Raw genomic sequence first — 20,945 nt, forward strand, 5'->3', positions numbered from 1 at the left:
AACAACCACCAAATCTATGCCCATGATACCTTCAATTTCAAGGTTGTTTGGACATTTCAAGGTGACATATTCATTTGGGCTAAAACTGATGTATTGTTGACCCACCTCCCCAAATCCACATATGCTCTTTCAGGATATGGGAATCAGATTTAGCACATGGCCTTGTAATTGACCTTTTTCTTCAAGGTCATTCCACCCCTATTTTGCAGGGGAATCCTCTGCCACTGGCTTCAGCCAGTTGCAGTCTAGTTCATTAATAAAAATTTTCAGGGTAGGTCACAAATGCGCCAAGGAAGAGAAGATAAGATTTTGATGACGAATTCATTAATAAATGGTTTTAAATAATTAGTCAATTATCTTGGTGGAGGTTGGGCTCTCCGAGTGCTTTTCTAGTCTTTTTTATTTTTTTAAAATTTTTTTATTTTTAGATTTTGTAAAATTATTGTATAGATATCATGGAATCCATTTAAAAAAATCTGTTTGTTCAATGTCTGTGTACACATTCTGCAATGTTTTGTTTCATTAGGTATCAAATCCTGTTAAATTCTTCAATATCAAATGAGTCATGAAATGTTCCATACTTCTCTTTTTATTCCTATGGTATGTTATTGTTATTTGTTAGAGTGAAAAAAGCCCTTTGTTTAATTGAATTCCTTTATTCACTACACATAGTCAAAACACGTCACATCAAAATATCCATGAAGAATCTTAAAAGTGTAAAGGGGTTTGTGATAAGTAATCATTCCAAACAAAATCGTCATAGGGGTAAAGATGAGACAGTGAAAATTTACATGTAGATACTAGTAAATCCCTCTCTGGCTGGTTTTGTAAGATTCCCTTGTGTACGCAGATAGAAACTGTTGGATGAAGAAAAAGTACAATAATAGGTAGAATCTTTCATGAAATCACTATCAACATCCATTAAATAATGTCATTCAAGTTCTTCATTTAGACCAAACAAATTGTCAATATGCATAACTGGCTATTGAAATAAAATGGAAAACATCAAACAAGTCATGATGAAATATTGATGTTTTTTTCTTCTTAATGATGGAGATGTTGTTCTTCATCATAACCTTTGGATGTCCAGTTGCGTTGAGGACTGAAAAACAAAGAGTGGTCACCATCCCAAAACCTCAAGGGCTGGAAAAAAAAAAAAGATGAAGAAATTGTAAATATACTAACTTAAGCAAGTTCCTTAACAGCAAATGGCTCATCATCCTTTCAATCATACACATATTTGTATAAATGTCAAAATAATATTGATCTGCCAAGAAAAATGCAAATAATTGAGGATTTTGGGAGACTTCACAATGAAACTATCATAATAAGTAGATCGATTTAACTCGAATTAAATTGGAAAAAAGGAATATCTCCAAAAAAAGGAAAAAATAAGAATCTTGCATTAAGATATATATATATATATATATATATATATATATATATATATACAATTTTTTTTTTTCACGAAAAATAATACAGGACATTTACAACACAATGAGAGACAAAGACCCCTTCCAAACATTCACACACTGGGAAAAAATTCTTACAAATAGCGATTAAAAACACATGAAATTTTTAAATAAAAGAACCTTAGTAGGCCTAGCCTATGACAAATGCTCTATTCATATGCAAATTTTTTTCTATACTTACATAAAGATATAAATTGCCATTAACATTTTTTCACCAGGTGAAAGCAAAAAAAGGTCCTCAAATAACACAACACACCACTAGCTCATTCTAATTGACACGATTCTGTAACTAACAATGGTTTGAAGGCATTTTGCAATGCACCTAAGAAATACTGTAATAAATATACTTACTTTTTTTCTTATGCATGTAGCTGCGTAAGGTCGATAAGGTTGTCTTTTCTCATGATGTTCTTCTTCATTTCTCATGAAACCAATGTATACCGTTACGATATAAAATGGACTCCAATATAGCACCCACTTCCACATTGCTTGCTGATTTTCTTCTATAAAATAAGAAAGAAATACGTTAGTATGCCAAACAATTTGACCAAGATTAATTACTTAATTTCAAAGAAATGTCATTTTGGTCGAGTTGATCAAAATACTACAATAAAAACCTTTGAAAATGTCTGATTGTTTGGGGCATCTGCTTAAACGTCCATCTTACCGGAAGTACTGCATTTTACCCGATATGTCATGCAAGATAACCCGTAACTTTCACTTAACACGTTTCAAGCAGGTTTATCCTCCTTTTTAAATCTCATTTTTCTATGTACAATATTTGCTAACATTACGTGAGATTAAAATAATAGATGACAGTTCTTAATTTCCATCTATTTATTTTCCCCACCTACAATCATTTTCATAACCCTCTTCACTATACATTACACAAGTGAAGAGGGATGCTTTTTTGCCTGAGAAGGGCATTGTAAACAATGTCCGTTCAGTTGTATTTAAAACCAGTAGCTTTTGTGGGCAGTTATATGATTTAAAAATTATGTCAAATTAAATATATTGAGAAAAGGCAATCTATGGGGCCTACCTGTGCCCATAGACATCTTGTTGGGACTCATCCAATTTTTTTTTATACACTAGCTGTGCACAAGTCCCAAGACGTCCTTGCACATTTGTGCACCTAATTCTGCATAAGCAGATACACACAAAGGCGAGACACCTTTGCGAAGAAAGACCTACAACACCTGGACTAACACTCCATCCTGTGATAACCAGAGCGTTTAACACAGTACTGACTACCCCTCTCCCCCCCCCCCCCCGCACTTTTTTTAGGACTCTGCAGCTGATGAAAATCTCTTGTTGACCGAAAAGCGCTTTCTGCAACCAGTCCAACCCCCCTTGTCGTTTCCCCTGCCGCACTGTATGTATCTCATACAATCGGCCCTTCAGGTCAAACACATACAGAGGCGAGACACCTCTCTCACATCATATTGAAGTGAAACAACAGCCGATAATTTTGAATACGGCAATAAATAGTTATCTAATATAATTTGAATCAGAATTTTAAGACAGACACGCTCTATCACCATTTTCATCTTTTCACTGACACGTGATAACGCATCAAAGGGACTTTTATACTTCAATGTAAACTCTAACGTCCCAAAAGCAATCTCAAAGCTTTGAACCGGGGGCGCTGTCAAAACACACGTCCCCAGGGGGCCCAGACCTAGATCGTGTTATTTTGATAAGAGTTAGTTTAACTAAGACATGAGCCAGCCACCCCCAAACATAAAATAAACATTTAATTGCCATAATTTTCACAAAACAGATGCATTTATAATTTGAAGTTAAAATCAAGCAGTATTGGAGAATATGCAAAGTGCAATTGTCAAGGAGGTCAAAGGTCATTTCAAGGTCACAGTAAAACTGCCAATTTATTTATAACTTCCTATTCAAATGCATTAGTATTTATGGGAATATCTCTGCCAGTTATGGAGATATAAGGGTGGGTTAATTTGAAAAGTACAGGTCATGATGAAAAGTAGGTCAACGGTTAAATGCAAGGTCACAGTAAGAGTGCCAGTACATGACTTTCTATTCAATTTCAACAGAAACAGTTGGCTCTTCTCTGCTGATTTGGATGTATTTTACATTTTAACTACTTTTACATTTTTTACATTTTAACAAAGCTTAAGCGTCTGTCCCGCCTACTAAAAGCTGTAAGGGGGTAATTAACTATGGTGCGCGCTTGGCTGACTGCAATTTAGCGTGAACCCCCAGAGAGTTAGGTCCATCTAAATCTCTGGAAATACATACACCCTTAGACTGCATTCCCACAGATTTTGATCAATCCTAACTCCCTGGGGGTTCATGCTAAATTGCTGCCAGCTCAAGAGGCTAAAATGTCTGTCACGCCTACTGAATCAGCTAGGGAAAAGATAATTACCCCGTAACTGCTTTACTAGGCGTGACCGACATTTAAGCCGGCCAAGTTGACAGCAATATAATGAGACTCCCTAGGGGGATAGATTGATCTAAATATCTGTGAGAATGGTCTCTTATAAAGGACCCTTAAATAACTCCAGAAATTCTCTGAAGTACCAAATAAACGTGCCAGCATGTTTATTTGTTTTCTGGAAATTTTCCACCCGGCACAATCTTATTTTACCTGGCACGATTAATAATTTTCCACAAGGCACAGTTAATTGGCACTCACTGTGCCAGTTGGAAATATTGTTGATCGTTTCGGAAATGTTGATAATCGTTTCATTGGACAAGTTAATTTTTATAAATGACCTGTCGCAAGCACTACACTCGAACTTTTTTTTTGCTTAAATAAAAGTCAGTTTCCCCTGCATTTAAAGAGCGCTCAAATTTGCAAGCGCCTCGCTCAAATTTGTCAAAAGCGCCGCCTCGCTGGGCTGAATGGAACAACAAAATATATTTTCAGTCATGCTAACTGAAAATTATATTTATTTCTTAGCAAATATGGCATTCTGTTCACATACTGTACGTAATCCCTGCATGCTTCTGAGCACTTGATTTAGTAGTAATGGAAATACGCATGCGCATGCTTAAAAATAACAAGCAGTTATTATCTCCATGTGAGTGCCTCGTTTTTGCAGTTCTGTGCCTTATTTGAAGTATACGAGACAGAGCGAAACGAGGCAACTGCTCTCGACAACATTTAGTCACGTGTCACAAATACACATTCTCTGTCACTTCGTCATGTTCCAAAATTCAGACCGCCTGTTGTGTGTTTTTATAGTTTACATATATTCACTCATAAAAATGCAGCAAATAAAGTGCACTTCATTGATTTTATAAACTTGGAGAAGATTTTCTATTGATTTACTGGTTAATTTTGTGAAAGCAGTAGCGTTGTAAAACTGGGTCACGTCAGTATTTCGCGTGGAAACCCATGCATTGAATATGAATTTCCATGACTGAATAGAACCACATAAATGAACAAACGAAGAATTCTGAAGAATTCATTTCATGGTGTTTGAAGTTGTTGATTATAAATTACATCTCAAACTACGTGTAACTAGCAGCAGGAGTCGCTTTGCTCTGAACGACAGGAGAGAACATTTTAATTAAGGATGAAGCACTCCCACACGCAAAGTCAATTGACCAGTTATTTTCAGCAAGGTGAAAAATGGTAAGAACAACATATTTTCAACTTTTTGGTCAATCCAAAAAAAGAAAAAAAAAAAATTATAATAATAGTAATAACAATAATAATTCAATGTAGTAAGCCCCTTTTTTTGTTTCTTGTAAGTATTTAAGTATTAAAGTAGTTAACTTTTTTTTTTTCAAAGAGTATGTTCTATAATTTTTGAAAGTTTTAATTAGCATTATAGGAACTGTTGCTGCTGAACCTTAAACTTCAAGATTGACACAGGATGCTATTTCTAATGCTTCTTGATTTATTCTCATATGTGTTTTGGTTTTTCAGGTGAGGACTGCTCTGAGAAACAGGCTGGAGAAGGATCACCTCTCAAAATTTCAGGTTTTGGCACAAACCCTGAAGAAACAGATTTTGGACAGTTGGTGTGCTCCTTTTATTTGAGGCACCCCAACAGAAGAGTAAAGTATGCCAAAGATGACTGTGAGATATCTGTAAACTGTAAAGGACTAAACTGAGTGAATGCACAGACTGGAAAATAAATTTTGTCTAAACCTTTGTTATGTCAGTACTGAATTTGTTCCTCAAAACATCTAAAACAAGACAATTCAGTGCCACATAAAATTTTTTAAAAAATCAGTCCTTAATACCGTAAAATGCACCAAATTGCACCTCGATTTAAAAAATTTTCCGGGGGAGCATGGTGACAGAGATTACTCTAAATGGTTAAAATATGTTAAAGTATGTATATAGAATGAAAGGTAAATTTGTTTAGATATTATGTTTTTGTTATGTTTAATAGTCAAAACATAATTTTTCCAGATTGGAATATAATTTGTAATTGCCATTGCAATTATTCTTTGAAATTATTATATCGAAAATTTTTCCAGGGGGCACAGTTATTCCGCTAGGCACTGTTATTAAATATCAGGAATTTTTCCAGGGGGCACAGTTATTCCGCTAGGCCCTGGTATTAATTTTGGAAAGTTTTCCGGGGGGCACTGTTATTCCAGTAGGCACTCTTATTCGGCGGTCCTACTAAACATAGAAATGGATAGAAATGGGTAGAAATGGATAGAAATGGACAGAAATGGACCGATATAGACCTCTAGGTAGGCATAGCAAACCTCTCTTGGATTGTATTTGAATTGTACATAGTAAAAATAAACTTACTTCTGCACCAGAAAGAAGTTTTATTGACTTTTCTGCCGTGACACCAGTAGAGGTTGAAATCAGGTCAAGGTCGCCATTTTCAAGGTGGATTCCACAACGAGGCTGTGCTTGGGAGCACTGGTTGCTCCACTAAACAACTTTCACAAGCACAGCAAAGACTCAAATAAAATAATTAAAACGGAATTAGTTCAATAAAGCGAGTATTTGAAATAGAATTTTGAAGTTCAATTAAAGGTTTTTAATGAAATTATTTTGAAAATGTTATGAATACATACAAATGGCGACTTTGACCTGATTTCAACCTCCGCTGGTGTCTTGGCAGAAAATTCAATAAAACTTCTTTCTGGTGCAGAAGTAAGTTTATTTTTACTATGTAGAACTCAAATACAACCCTAGAGAGGTTTGCTATGCCTACCTAGAGGTCTATATCGGTCCATTTCTGTCCATTTCTATCCATTTCTATCCATTTCTATGTTTAGTAGGACCCTTATTTGGCACTTCAGAGTAACTTGATGAGACTAGTTTTGGCATTCTATCTCTACATCATGTGCAAAATGTATGTACTAGTAGTTTTGAGAATAAAGTGTAATTCCTTTTTTGTGTTTATGTAAGAGTGAGAGTCCCAAAAAAGCGACATCGACTACAGACGCAGGTTAATGGGGCCTACGTGACAGGATTAGAGATAAGGTCAACTATCGGGTTTATTTAAATTATGATGATATAACTGACATTCATAACACTAATAATCGACACTTAATGATATCTGCAATTCCAGTACAATTTATTAAATCAGTTTTCATAAAAGACAGATCGAATCGCATTCGGCAGTATCTGCCGTGTGATGATCTTTAAAGTTTGAAACGTTGTAATAATATAAATAACTAATTACCTGCTAATTCCTCCGGGTCATCTCTCCAAGTTTTATGTCCATGTTTGCTGTCACCATGTGACTCACGCTTATGAGTTTTAGTGATCTGAAGCAGTGCCGGATACTGAGGACGACCCTGGAACTGGCGCAACTGTGCGCATCTCGTCAACAGAAGCCTTGACGCCATTTGCTTTTTTCTCTCAGTGAGAGCATTAGTCTCGGTTTGGTATAATTATACATTTCATATCGCCAGAAATTGATAAGGATGTATACCTCAAACGAGGCTTAAATTTGGAAACATACTTTTTAATTGGTAGATATATAAACCAATCGCCATACGATTATACTTACTTCTCTGAATAACTCAAAGTTAAGCTTCCTTCCGCTAGCGCCTTTGATTGATAAAATGTTTCGATGTTATTAAATCATGGTAATGCTGCAAAAAGTGATTGAGGAGAAGCTAAAATGATTCTTTATGATGGGCAACCGACAGGACAAGTTGAATGGAGACGCGGATGATCTCCATTTCACGGTAAAATATTTTCCTGATATTTTACCATTACTAGTAGATCTATATTCTACCAGTAGTCTAGTAGAATACTATTAGTGCTAGTAGGGAAAATCTCATAACTGATTGTAAACAAATCTTTTTATACTTATGTAATAACAACTCTTTATAAAGCGCGAAACGCAATCTGCAACTCCATGGTTCGTGTCAGCTATACATAAAGTCGCTCAAAGAAGGGTGGATGCAATGCTGCACTATTCGACAGTGCATACTAATTTTAATTATAAATTCAAATGGCACACGTCCACTATAATTACATGTAAGGCCATAAAACGAGTCAAGTGCATAAGCAAATGACTCCATTAAAATTAATTAACAAGTCTGGGGTTTATATTTGTGAACTGAGCATGATGCTGAATACAAATATGGCAATCACTTTTTTCTGCAACAGTTATTTAGGTTGGTAAAATGACAATTTTCAAAATGGCAGCCAGATTGGCCTAGAGTTTCATCAAAAACATCTAAAGGTACTCTCTGATCCTCAAGGTGACCATGATATTAATGTTACTAATTTTATTTTAGTAGATATATTATTACAATTAAACATAAAACATGTTGTGTAAGAAAATAGCAGTGCAGTCCATTATATCGCCCTTCAAGAAATCGACGCCTTCAAGAAGTCAACGAAAACCGGAAGTACGTGTTTTTTTGCATTGATTTTCTTATCATGCCCATGGTAAACACAGTGTTGTCAAGTAAAATGAAGTGTCTTATACAAAGTATCGTATGCGGCATTCACATGCTTGCTTGCAATGCATTCAGTACACTTGTTTATACTGACAAGGCGGAAAATCACCCAGCAGCTTTCCAAGTACAAGTAAGTGGCGTCACGATGCACTTCCGGTTTTCGTCGAGATCTTGAAGGGATTTAATGTTATGGTTTGCTGCACATTTAAAGCGTTCTATCTCAAAATATATGCAACCGCTTGGATTGAAATTTACAATAATTATTCTTCACATGGTATCGCATCTATGTGCATAATTTGAGAGCTTTAGCTATCATACGTTTTTCTACAGTGCCCATTCAAATTTGAAAAAGAGCTATTTTTTATCCATTTCTTGAAGGGCAAGTTTAAGTATTCTGTTTTTTTTTTTTTTTTTTGCACAATTTTGGTGATGCTCTCCCTATAACTGTCAAACTGTATTTTGTTTTACTTTAAATTTACTGAGTCGCTTTGTTTGGTTAAGAGGCAGGTTGCTTTTGAAAATCGGCATGATCGGTTTACATTTACAGTAATTAATCTGTTTTTTTTATGTGTGAAATTTTCATTTTTCATATAATATTTTCAGTTTCAGTGGCTTTTATATCACATGGAATCAAATCACTTGCTAGTTTTTCAATGTCCATGTTACCTAATACCTGTAGTACATATTGTCAGAGTGATTATGCTATTTTAAAGCATTATGTGCATCAAAATTGGTAAAAACATTATTTTGTGCACTTTCTTCTGTTTAATGTCTGAACATTTGACAGTTTTATCACCTTGTTTCCTGTATGGTGTCTGTATATTTGTCAGCCTTGCTGTGTAGTTTTATAATCTCAATGTCTTTACTAAATTTTTTAATATCACTAACATTTTTTCAGCCATTCCCTAGAGATGCACTAAACCGTAGTTTTGATTCATTCAATCGCTTGTTCCCAAGCCGTTCATCAATCCGGAAACGTACTCGGATACAGTTATCAGATGAATTAGCTGATCATAATGAACCAATGAAAGATACATGGCCTGTCCCACTAGTGGAAGCTCTGTTTCTCCCAGAATTTCCTGTTAAAGGAGATGTTGATGAAAATGATTTCCAGGTGAGTTTCAATGTCTGTATGGTACCATTGGTGGGCTAGAACATTGCAATATTACCAATTACTGTCAACCAAGGGTTTTCCCCAGTAAACTGTCCAGCCGGACGACTGCTGGCATCACAATGTGGCCTATATTTTCAAAGACAGCTGGAGGGCTTATGGATTTTTTGGAAATATGACGGCTTTAAGCATACTTGGATTCCCTGAAATTTTGTAGGAAATTACAGGTGGTCATTTTGGACAGCCTTTACCGACAATTCTGGGAAAAGCCCTGCTGTCAGCATATTTCATAATAAACAGATTATAGGAAAACAGTGTTATGTAGTCTCAGAATTAGTTCACAGGACAAAAAAAAACAGTTGGCCATAATTTAGAAAACCAGCTCAATTGGATTATATTTTGAGAAATGTTTAAAATTTTCAAATATTGGCATTTTTAAGAGTATTTGAATTCACATGTGTATAAAGCCCTGTACCAGTTGCATTTTTTAACTGTCCACTGTAACAGTAGTTCATGATTAAAAATTGGTAGTGATTAGGCTATTAAGGTTATAAAATATTGCATCAATATTGATCACTCCCACCCCCTCCCAAAAAACAAAAAAAAAGTTTTGTACTTTTATGGTAAAAGTCTATTAGTCTGTTTTAATATCACTGCCCAATCAATTATGCCATGTATATATCTTTCTGTGTGCCAACTTTGCTGCCTCATATACTGTTTACCACATAATTTGAACAACATTGATGTGATATAAAAGGTATAAGTTTGATGTAGAAATTGTGGCTGTATACAGAACTTAACTTTTTTATGTGAAAAAAAAACTCATTTTCTTTTTTATGTCTTTACAGTTATTAGCTTTTGTGCCTTGTTTTAAATATTTAATGCAATTGAATTACACATTTAAAGTAATGCACTTCATTTTTAGATTCTAGATGTTTTAGGAAGGGGAGCATTTGGAAATGTCCTCAGAGTCCGCCTTTTTGAAGACAAGAAGATTTATGCCATGAAGGTACATATGTCTAAGTTTCTGCATTGTATAATGTGTTTTGTATTCTAAAGTTGGTCCTTATTATAAAAAATATGCATACTTGAAAGAGCATAATATAACGTCATGATTTATATTGAAAAAAGCATGTTTATATCATTTGTGAAACAAACAGATTTATCTATAATTGTTCTGAGATTTACAAAAATGTTACCTGCAATACATATAATTGTTCTGAGATTTACAAAAATGCAGGGGGGGGGGGGGGGGGGGGGGGGGCTGGGTCAGTTTTGCGTCCGTGCCCTGTCCTTTCCGCCTTCAAATAATCCTGGATCTCGCCCTGATACTATCTGGGTTGATCCAACTGTACGGGAGGATTCTCTCTCAAGTGAAATCGGTATATGATAGTTAATTATCCCCATAGCTGCCCGAGGAAGCGTGACAGCTGATTCCACTGATTGCACTTCAGCGAGAATCCCCAGCAGAGTAGGACAGACCCAGGTTGTATGATATGTGAACCTGAATGCAATCTAAGGCTCAGAGAGAACAAACAGCATTTGGCATGCTTTACAAGAACATATATCTTAGGGGTTTTTATAATTTTCAAGGTCTGAATCTAGAAAGCTATGAAGCATTACAGGATAGAAATAAGACTTGGAGACATTTTCAAATTATGGGCCAGAAACCTTTTAAACAAGCAATAAAAATTGCCTTTCTTATGTACAGACACAGATGTGTCTGTACATATAGCCATCACCTGCGTCTGTCGTCGCTGTCGTCGCCGTGCACTTTTACCGATAACACGATAAGTGGAAAACTGTTTTTCATTTCAGCTTGAAACTTACAGAATTGATAAATATTTATAATATGCAGGTCAAGTTCGAAAATCAGCATGATCGGGTCACTTGTAGGGAAGTTATGCTGTTTTTTCACATTTTTCAGCATATATGCAGCACCGATAACACGATAAGTGGAAAACCATTTTAATTTTTGGCTTGAAACTTACAAAACTGATGAATATTCTTAATACGCAGGTCAAGTTCGAAAATCAGCATGATCGGGCCATATTTGTGGAAGTTGTGCTATTTTTTCATTTTTTTCAACATAAATGCAACACCGATAACACGATAAGTAAAAAATCATTTTACTTTTTGAATGATGAATATTCATAATACGCAGGTCAAGTTCGAAAATCAGCCTGATCGGGCCATTTTTATGGAAGTTATGCTGTTTTTTCACTATTTCAGCATATGTGCAACACCGATAACACATTTCAAGGGAAATCAATTAGCCAATCAGCTTGAAATTCACAGGGGTAATCAGATTTACTAAAATACAGATGAGGTTCGAAAATAAGCTTGATCGGTTCAGTTTTGGTGAAATTGTGCCTTTTTTTGTATATAAGTCTATTTTCCTTGGATTTAATTCTTAGGCATGTTAACAATCTCATTTGTGAACTAATTAGTAATGTAAAGGTGTTCTTTTGACATTTTCTGCATCTTAACAATATTGTTAGTTGATTATATAAAAATGATGGTAAACCTGTTATTGTGCATTGTGTAATAAAGTGTCAAAAATGGAAATAAACTCAGATCTTTACAGTTTGTCAGATTCAATCATTCACCATGTTCAGAATCTCAGAATGGAACAAATTGGACATTTAAAATTGTTCTATTGATATTTTTCCTATGTCAACAACTTTCTTAGTTGATCATTTAAAAACGACAGTAAATTGATTATTTTGATATATGTAAAAAAAGTGTTGAATATGGAAAGAAATTCATTTCAGTACAGTTATTTCTTGCTTACATTTTGGCATTTTGAAGTTGTGACTCTGAACCTCCATGGCCCTGAAGACCTTTCCATATCAAATTTTCTGAATATCCTTGATACTTTTATTTTATTATTAAAAACTGATGGTCATTATGCTGTTAAGCATTATGTAATATTGCATCAAAATTGAAGACAACCCCATTTTAGACAATGCCTCCATAGTGACCATTAAAGGAAAACCAAGTCACTTACTCTTCTCAAACTTACAGAAATGTAGCATAGCACTAAATTATAGCTTCAGTTGGAAAACCTGTTATATCGGTTAACTTTCTTGGAAATTATATAGTTTTTTGTTACAATTAAAATTTTCACATATGGACATTTTCAAGGTGTGACTTAGTCTTTGAACTTCCATTGGCTTGAATACCATTGCTAGTCACATCTTTTGAATAGCTATGATACATTTACTTTATTATTAAAAATTGATGGCCATTGTGCTGTTATGCATTATGTTAAATTGCATAATAGATGAAAAAAACCTTTTTTGGACATCGCTGCTGGGATGACCATTAAGGAAAAACCATTTTACTTATGATATTCTAACTAACTGAAAAGTTTCATAGGACTGAAGTGTAGCTTGTGTTGGAAATCAGTGTGATTGTTTTCTGTTTTGGAAGCAATGCAGCTCTATAGAGTGCTATATGGGGCTACTGTTTATGGATGGTGGTAATTGTCCCTTGGGATAATCACTAGCTATATTCAGAGCTATAAAATTACTTGCCTAATTAATTTTCAAGTGCCCATTAAATAAGATTACATTAAACACACGTTGAGATTTCCCATTCAAGTCCTATAGGTTAAGCTCTCTTAACTGTGTCACATAATTAGGAATTGGTGATAATTATGCAGGTAAATGTTGTTTAATATTGCAAATAAGTTTACAGAAGAAAAAAAATTTGTGTAATGCCAACATTAATGCTATAGATGAATAACAGTGTCTTATTATCCTTAAACACATTGGGATTATTCATATCATGTTAATACAGCAAGATTAAAAGTTTGAATAGCAGCTTTATTGGAATTTTTTTTTTGTTGTGTTTTCTTTTTAATTTTTTTCTAAACACTGGCATTTTCAACTCCCATCCACCTGAAGCTCTTCAGATTTTCTGTATTTCCACATAAGCAGTTGCATAGGTTTTTATGTCTTTAAACAATATGTAATATTATTTTATGCACTGTCAACATTTTTCAAATATTGGGATTTTCATTATGTGAATTTGAACTCTCATGGTCCAGAAACTGTAATCTTATTGCAGGGGTGGATTGAGGCCGTCTTCTGGGTCTTTCAGATGACGGTCAGATTTTAAAGTTTACATTGACTGGTATCAATTTTTTTCTGTTGGAAGACCATCAAAAGTGGAGGATGGATCAACAAAGATACTTTGGAATACTGTCAGAAAATATCTCTGGATCTGCTCCTGTTATTGACCATGTTACCTGTTGTGCATGATTAAAAATCAGTGTTAACTGACTGTGTTATTATAAGCATTATTTATTATTGCATCAAAATTGACAAAATGACCTATTTTGCATCTTTATTTTCTGTTTTTTGTCTGTACATTTGACAGCTTTGCTGCCTTGTTTCTGAATAGTATCTATTAATTTGTCTCAGATAGTTTTGTAAGCTTGTTTGCATTTTAATTAAACATTTAAGTGCCCTGTCATTCATTGTGTGTGTGTTTTTTTTTTTCAGGTTTTGAATAAAGGTAAAATTATGGTTGATGGAGATGTTCAGCAAACCAAAGATGAAGTTACAATACAAGTAAGCTTTCATGATTTTTGCTCATGTGTTTATCCAATTTTGTAAATAGTTATTATCTTACGTCTGTGCAGAAAATAGAAAAAATTTCAAATCATTTTTAGTGCTTTACTGGATAGGCCACACAACATAATAAGGTAAGAGAAATTGAGTTCCCCCGCTCCAAACTAAAAAGCATAACATTAGTGTTCACAAAGACTCAAAAAAAAAAAACCAAGATTTTATGATTCTATAACTTCATCATTATAGTTCATGCCCTAGTCATCAACCATACCAATTTTTATGATTATGATAGTTACAGAGTTATGTTGGAAATGGGTCACTATCTCACAACAATTTACAAAGCAGTGAAGTTGAAACAACAAGAGTGTTTACTCTAAAGCGTTAATTTTTATTGCACTTATATTGAGGTAAGTATTTTATATAAAAAGTTGAGAAAAAGCTGCTTTGCCAATTATAGGCACTAATAATATATTGATCCCTCTTTTAAACCACTCAAATTTGCCAGACTTATTTTTCAAAGACAATGTATCATATATGTATATCATATTATGTTTTCATTATTACAGAATAGACTTGGACATCATCCTTTCCTAGTCAAGGTGCATTATTTCTGGCAAAATAAAAAGAATGTATACATAGGTGAGAAAAGAAAAGTGGGTGAGGATTATTGCCAGTCTCACCGTTCTATAATGCTGATATCCATTTTGCTTTCAAATAGGTTTGTCATTTGAAGAAATGACAAAAAAGGTTAAGAGGAAGACCAAAAATCAGCTGCATGGCCAGTTATCAGAGAGCAGTGATAAATTTAAATCGCACATGCATACACACAAACAAACACACACACACACTGAAGACTTTTATTAGTGTATAAATGAAGATTTCTTATTACTTGCAATTCATTATAAACAAGTCATGATATTTAATTCTATTTTAGTGATGGATTTTGCATCCCATGGGGACTTATTCTCCCTTTGGAAACATATGGGAAACCACTTTTCTGAAGATCTCATTAAAATTTATGTAGCTGAAATAGCACTGGCTATTGGTAAGTGTCTATTTAGCCTTGTGTAAAGACATCTTAGATTTTGTGTGAAGCAGGCAGGCATGGATGTGTGTATGCATATGCATATGCACATTCGCACATCTGCTGACTGATAAGTATCAGTTAGTTGCATTGCTGATGTTCCTTGGTGTGATCTTGCTACCTCTTCCTGTACTTCCTTCAATGCTAGTTGTTTGTGACAGCTCGACATATAGCAGAGTTGTGAAGCATTTGGGTTAATTTAGTTATGTTGTTCTTTATTCCAGATTTTCTAAATAATGCAGGTGTTATTTACAGAGACTTAAAGGTAGGGCTATCTCCACATAATAAATAAATACGAGTAAGTCATATTCATAGTCAAAATAAACTGAATGAATGGTTTATTAAAAAAAGAAAATGACTGATTATGTATTTGTATATATTTAATGTATGTACTGATATTTGATGCAATGCTAGTCTTTTCACCATTTTCTGGTGGTGAAAAAGCAAATATGGAAATGCACGATTATTGGTATTTTATTTTATTTTCAGATGGAAAATATACTGTTAGATGAATTAGGTAGGTGCAGAATTATATCGTGGTATAAAAAATTAATCTACAGACACTCACAATATTCTGTTGAATGCATAGTGATTAGCAAAGGGATAGTTGTGTGTGTGTGTGTGTGTGTGCAAGAAAAATAAGTCCTGTCACTCATGTTCTTTGTACCATCCTTTTTCAACTGTATTGCTTAAGTATAGTATATATAGCACTTAGTTTGTTTCTTTGTATGTTTTTATGTCTATTGACCAGGGGCTACATGTTAAGCTATCGCTATGGAAAGAAGCTTATGATAGTATTTTCTTCACACCAGACTCTTTTGACATCAATCCATTCATCGATGACAACTGGAAAAAATTTAAAAACCAAAATCTCTCATCATTGGCCAATATGGCTGACTCACACTACCCACAAATATAAGCTATAGATCATTCACTTAATGACTTTTGACGTCATGACTTCAAAGGTGTTTCCAGTACAGAGGCCATATCTCTGAAAGCATTTGTCATGGAAGCAATTGGCTGACATTTTTGGTACCCTCATTGAAAATTGATTTGAAAGGTTGGCGAGGGGTTTATGCATTTCGAATCCGGTTAGGTTATAGCTTGATTTAGTGTGTCTGTACAAATAACCATTACCGTCATCTGTTGCAGTCACCATTCCCTTAAACACCATTAGTTGTTATTGTCAGTCAAAAGTGATTCTTAGGACCTTAGTACAGCTTGAGTTTTTAAACAAACCCAATTGTATTTCTTAATTTATTTATTTTATTTTATTTATTTATTTATTTTGAAGTAATGCAGTATTTTGTGACATTTTCATTTTTGATGTATTGCCATTGTCAATGTATAACTTTGAAATCACGTGGGCCTAAAGCCCTATGCAAATAGCATTTTCTGAATGCCCTTGTTATAAGAAATGCATAATTGAAAATCTGTAGTGATTATGCTATTAAGCATTATGTTACATTGCATCAAAACTGGCAAAAATCTACTTTGTGTACCATCATTATTATTTTCTGCTTTATGTTTGCTTCCTTGTTTATTTGTTTGTTTGTATGTAGGTCATGCCAAAGTTACAGACTTTGGACTGGCTAAATGGCTGCAGAGAGGCCAGAGAACCAGAACAATATGTGGGACTTTGCAATATATGGGTAAATTACTTAAGTGTCATTTTTTCCATTTAAAGTTTTTTACATAGAAGGTAATGTATTGTTTTAATTAATTGATTTTATATTTTGAGCAGACTTTTTGTCTCATGTAAATAGATTTTTCACTACAGATTTTACAACCATCCTGGATTTCAGATCCACCACCAGTTTGATAGAACTGCTCCTAAATGCATTGTGGGGGGGGGGGGGGGGGGGGGTCATAGAAAGAAATAATTTTAATAACAAAAATGTTTATAATGATATTGACAATTTTGAAATAAAGAAGGGATAATCATGGGTGCTAATATCTCTGAAATTAGTGTAATAGTGATATTTTCTTCGTCATTTCACTGCTTCAGCCCCTGAGGTGCTACGGATGCGACCCTATACCCATGCTGCAGACTGGTGGACACTTGGCATTATGATGTATGCTATGCTGGATGGCAATGTATGTACACTGGTGGTTGCAGAGATTTCATTGATAATCCCATTAGTCTTCTAAAAGTCACATTTTGTGGTATATTTCATAGAGATAAAGTGCAGACATACATTGTGATAAAGTCTTATTTCTGTGGACATAAGTGACAATGTATTACGGTCTGGTTGTTGATAGTCATCCTGAAGTATAAAGGCACATTTGCTTTAATAATAGCATGATGATGTATGTAGTGTACTTAGTCAGTTTTTATGTTACTATTCACATTATCACCATCGTAACTCAGTTTTAGACATTAAGGTAGTGTTCAATCATTATTGATTACTACAAACTTTAAGGCTATTATTTGTAACACAGTCAGTGTAAATCTACTTGTAGTTTCCAGTATCTGGTGCTGAAGACCATAAGGAAATGTCAGCATTGTTGATGAAGTGGGGGCACACTTTTCCAGATAATTTCAGTATTGATGCCAAAAATGTACTAAGAGGGGTAAGCAGTTACTGTATTATATTTGTGGGTCTTCTTTAGACAAACCTAGTTATATGGCTACCTCAAATTTGATTTTTGCTTGATCTTTTGATATTAACTGACATGTGTATTGATTGACTAATATTGAATAAAGCCTAGAATCAGTTGCCAACATGGCTCATATTTGTCTTTCTTCATTTTTACACTCAGAAAATTAACTTTATGGCACATTTTTAGCTCCTGTCAATGGACCAAGATGTCAGAACTCAAAACTGTGATACTTTACAAAAAGAGCCGTTTTTCAAAGGCATGGAGTTTGAGCAAGTTTATGATAAGCAGGTATGCATTTGATGTAGGGGAAACCTGACAGGATGGAAATATTTTAGCAGTTTTAACTTAAAAGATTTAAAGTTGGCACAATGATGAATTGGTAGTCTTTATTTTCCAATTTTGGAGTGAATTTGTTATCAGCTATCTGGTTCTTGGCAGTATAATGGAGCTTTATTTTCAGTTTGTTCCAAGTAATCATATCCCAGACTGGAAAGAATATGAAAATATTGTGAACCCTCCTCTTCCTCCCATTGAAGAAGTAGAGGTAAGGTGTGTGTGTGTGTGTGTGTGTGTGTGTGTGTGTGTGTGTGTGTGTGTGTGTGTAAGAGTGAGAGAATAATAATTCAACATACAGAATAATACTAAACAGCAACTGGTTTTGAATTTACTTTTTTTTAAGTAGATGTTAGTACAACAACAATATAATAACTTAATTTAAATATTTAACTTATATACCTGCATTACTCAATATGTGATCTTTTTATAATTTTGGACAAATGTGAAAACAAACATTACAAAAGAATAACTTCTTACAGTTTCCCAACTTTGAGTGGAACAGTGAAATTCAAGAAGCGGAACCCACATTCTTGTGAAAATTTCAGTGTATGTTATTCACAACCAGAGACTGTGCTCTATATACAAATAGTAACAGCTTTCTTTCTGGTTCATTCATTTGATCCAGCTTCATTGATATTGATTGAACAGTGGTCAGGGGTATTAAACAGGGATGTGATTATGAGGACATTTCTGGACTTCTGTTGTTTTTTTTTTACCCAGTCACATTAACATTCATTCATATTCATTTTTATTCATTAGGCCAGGAGAAGAGTTAAAACTATGCAACAGTATATTTAAAATGAATCAGTTGAAAAAAATGTTGGCTAGCAGACATGAAAAAAATACTGACATAAGTCAAAGGTGGGGAAGTTCTAAATGTTGCATTTTAATGCTACTAGATTAACCTACATGAGTTGACTTCCTGCACTGTAGCCACCATTGAATGTTACTTAGAAATGGCAGTGCTGGATACATGTGAAATGTATCATACTTAGTATATAGTAGCAAGACAAGAGTAAGGAGTATGTTCTCTTCCAATTATAAATACACTCAATCATGTAGATTTTTCTTATAAATTGATGAAAAGATTTCATTTTAAAACTATTTTAAAGTTAGTTTTATTTATTCTTTAAAATTAAATTTTGTAATTTTTTATGTGGACTGTACATTGCATGTACTGGTATCATATAACTTGTTTATTTACACAGTAAATGAGTATTTTAATTGATATCATTTACTATTTTATGTTTAATGCATCTTATTAAACTTTTACACATGTATCAATAAAGCCATTCAATTCAGCAATCCAAGTGAAAAGAGTATTAGACATAAACTCTGACATCAGCAATTTACTAGTTTCTGGTGTTTTTAAGAGAAGTTTTTTTTTTTTTTTTTTTTACTTTGGGAAAATATTGTCAGTATGACCATTGAATCAAAATAGTTTGCGCATATATTTAAGGTGATTGCTTAAATTTTGTCAGTACTGAAAAAATGTCATATATTAGATATGTCAAGACAGTTTAGAATGCCATTAGTTATAAATGTTAGAATAGTTCATACATAATCTATGTTGCAACTTATGGCAATAGTTGCTGGTAGACTTAAGTGTAAGTGGAGGTGGAAAGTTTAACAACAAGAAGTATGTCATCTAGTGAAAGACTTTTTATAACTTTTTTTTCAGAGCAGCTTTTAAAGGCAACATACAGGATTTATATAGGGTACTTTTTTATTTCAAACATGAATTTTAGTGTCCAAGTACACAAACTGCATTCAGAGATTTTTTATGAGAAATTTTTCAGATCTTATGGCCGGGCAAATTGATTATACATTCCTTTTCACCTAGGTTGTGAAAATAAAGTTATATTTATCATTGTCACTCTTAAAAAACTGAGGAACATTCGTTCTATATCTCTGTGATTCAAAAGAATTCCAAGGGGATCTCCTTTCTCAAAAGGTGAAATGAGAATGCAAATAAAGCGAATATAAATGATATTGCTTTAGTTTGTTATATTTCTAAGAAAGTGATAGGTGATCAGTTCATTTTTATGTACAGACACAGATGTGTCTGTACATATAGCCATCACCTGCGTCTGTCGTCGCCGTCGTCGCTGTCATTGCCGTCGTTGCCGTCGCCATGCACTTTTACCGATAACACGATAAGTGGAAAACCGTTTTTTCTTTTGGCTTGAAACTTACAGAACTGATGAATATTCATAATACGCAGGTCAAGTTCGAAAATCAGCATGATTGGGCCATTTTTAGGGAATTTATGCTGTTTTATCACTTTTTTCAGCATTTATGCAACACCGACAACACAATATTTGAAAAACTGTTTTACCTTTTGGCTTGAAACTTACAAAACTGATAAATATTCATAATACGCAAGTCAAGTTCGAAAATCAGCATGATCGGGCCATTTTTAGGGAAGTTATGCTGTTTTTTCACTTTTTTCAGCATTTATGCAACACCTATAACACATTTTAAGGAAAATCGATTGCCCAATTGTCTTGAAATTCACAGTTGTGATCAGTGTTACTGAAATACAGATTAAGTTTTGAAAATAAGCTTGATCAGTTAAAGTTTGGTGAAGTTATACCTTTTTTTTTTTGTATATAAGAGTTTTTTCCTCAAATTTAATTCTCAGGCATGTTAACAGTCTCATTTTTTAACTAATTAGATATTTTAAGTTGTTCTTTTGACATTTTCTGCATCTTAACAACCTTGTTAGTCGATTATATAAAAATGATGGTAAACCTGATATTGTGTATTGTGTAATAAGTGTCAAAAATGAAAAAAAAACTCATATCTTTACAGTTTGTCAGATTCAACCATTCACTATGTTCAGAATCTCAGAATGGAGCAAGTTGGACATTTATAAT

At 33.9% G+C, this 20,945-nt stretch overlaps 2 protein-coding genes across 3 annotated transcripts; one reads left to right on the plus strand and one right to left on the minus strand.

Moving 5' to 3' along the window:
• Positions 1–636: 636 nt before the first annotated feature.
• LOC106151229 (cytochrome c oxidase subunit 6A1, mitochondrial) lies at positions 637–7,315 on the minus strand. Its single transcript, XM_013524366.2, has 3 exons — positions 7,118–7,315; positions 1,824–1,975; positions 637–1,143 (listed from the first exon to the last, which is right to left on the minus strand). The coding sequence occupies exons 1-3, from the start codon at positions 7,281–7,283 to the stop codon at positions 1,045–1,047; spliced, it is 417 nt and encodes a 138-aa protein (XP_013379820.1). The 5' UTR covers positions 7,284–7,315; the 3' UTR covers positions 637–1,044.
• Positions 7,316–7,430: 115 nt separating this feature from the next.
• On the plus strand, positions 7,431–20,058 carry LOC106151228 (ribosomal protein S6 kinase-related protein). Of its 2 annotated transcripts, none has more exons than XM_087002171.1 (14): positions 7,431–7,628; positions 9,250–9,465; positions 10,388–10,471; positions 13,974–14,042; positions 14,609–14,681; positions 14,977–15,087; positions 15,351–15,391; positions 15,616–15,643; positions 16,689–16,778; positions 17,135–17,223; positions 17,590–17,700; positions 17,917–18,018; positions 18,191–18,274; positions 18,826–20,058. In XM_087002171.1, exons 1-14 carry the CDS (start codon positions 7,572–7,574, stop codon positions 18,862–18,864), a joined length of 1,194 nt encoding a protein of 397 aa, XP_086858297.1. In that variant the 5' UTR covers positions 7,431–7,571; the 3' UTR covers positions 18,865–20,058. The 2 variants fall into 2 exon arrangements, with proteins under 2 accessions (XP_086858297.1, XP_013379819.1); XM_013524365.2 differs by having other exon boundaries at positions 7,432–7,628; positions 18,546–20,058.
• The last annotated feature ends 887 nt before the right edge of the window (positions 20,059–20,945 follow it).

This window comes from Lingula anatina, chromosome 1, assembly GCF_051362555.1.
Source record: "Lingula anatina isolate TDL-2025a chromosome 1, LinAna3.0, whole genome shotgun sequence".
Taxonomy (NCBI): Eukaryota; Metazoa; Brachiopoda; class Lingulata; order Lingulida; family Lingulidae; genus Lingula; species Lingula anatina.

Bases quoted from the DNA above. Each gene is read 5' to 3' on its own strand.
- LOC106151228 (XM_013524365.2), top strand. From the start codon at position 7,572: ATGATGGGCAACCGACAGGACAAGTTGAATGGAGACGCGGATGATCTC. The intron at 14,043-14,608 runs GTAAGCTTTCAT...TCATTATTACAG, and splicing joins AAGATGAAGTTACAATACAA to AATAGACTTGGACATCATCC. The intron at 14,682-14,976 runs GTGAGAAAAGAA...ATTCTATTTTAG, and splicing joins TAAAAAGAATGTATACATAG to TGATGGATTTTGCATCCCAT.
- LOC106151229 (XM_013524366.2), bottom strand. From the start codon at position 7,283: ATGGCGTCAAGGCTTCTGTTGACGAGATGCGCACAGTTGCGCCAGTTC. The intron at 1,976-7,117 runs GTAATTAGTTAT...CTTATTTTATAG, and splicing joins TGACCCGGAGGAATTAGCAG to AAGAAAATCAGCAAGCAATG. The intron at 1,144-1,823 runs GTAAGTATATTT...TTTTTTTTCCAG, and splicing joins CTACATGCATAAGAAAAAAA to CCCTTGAGGTTTTGGGATGG.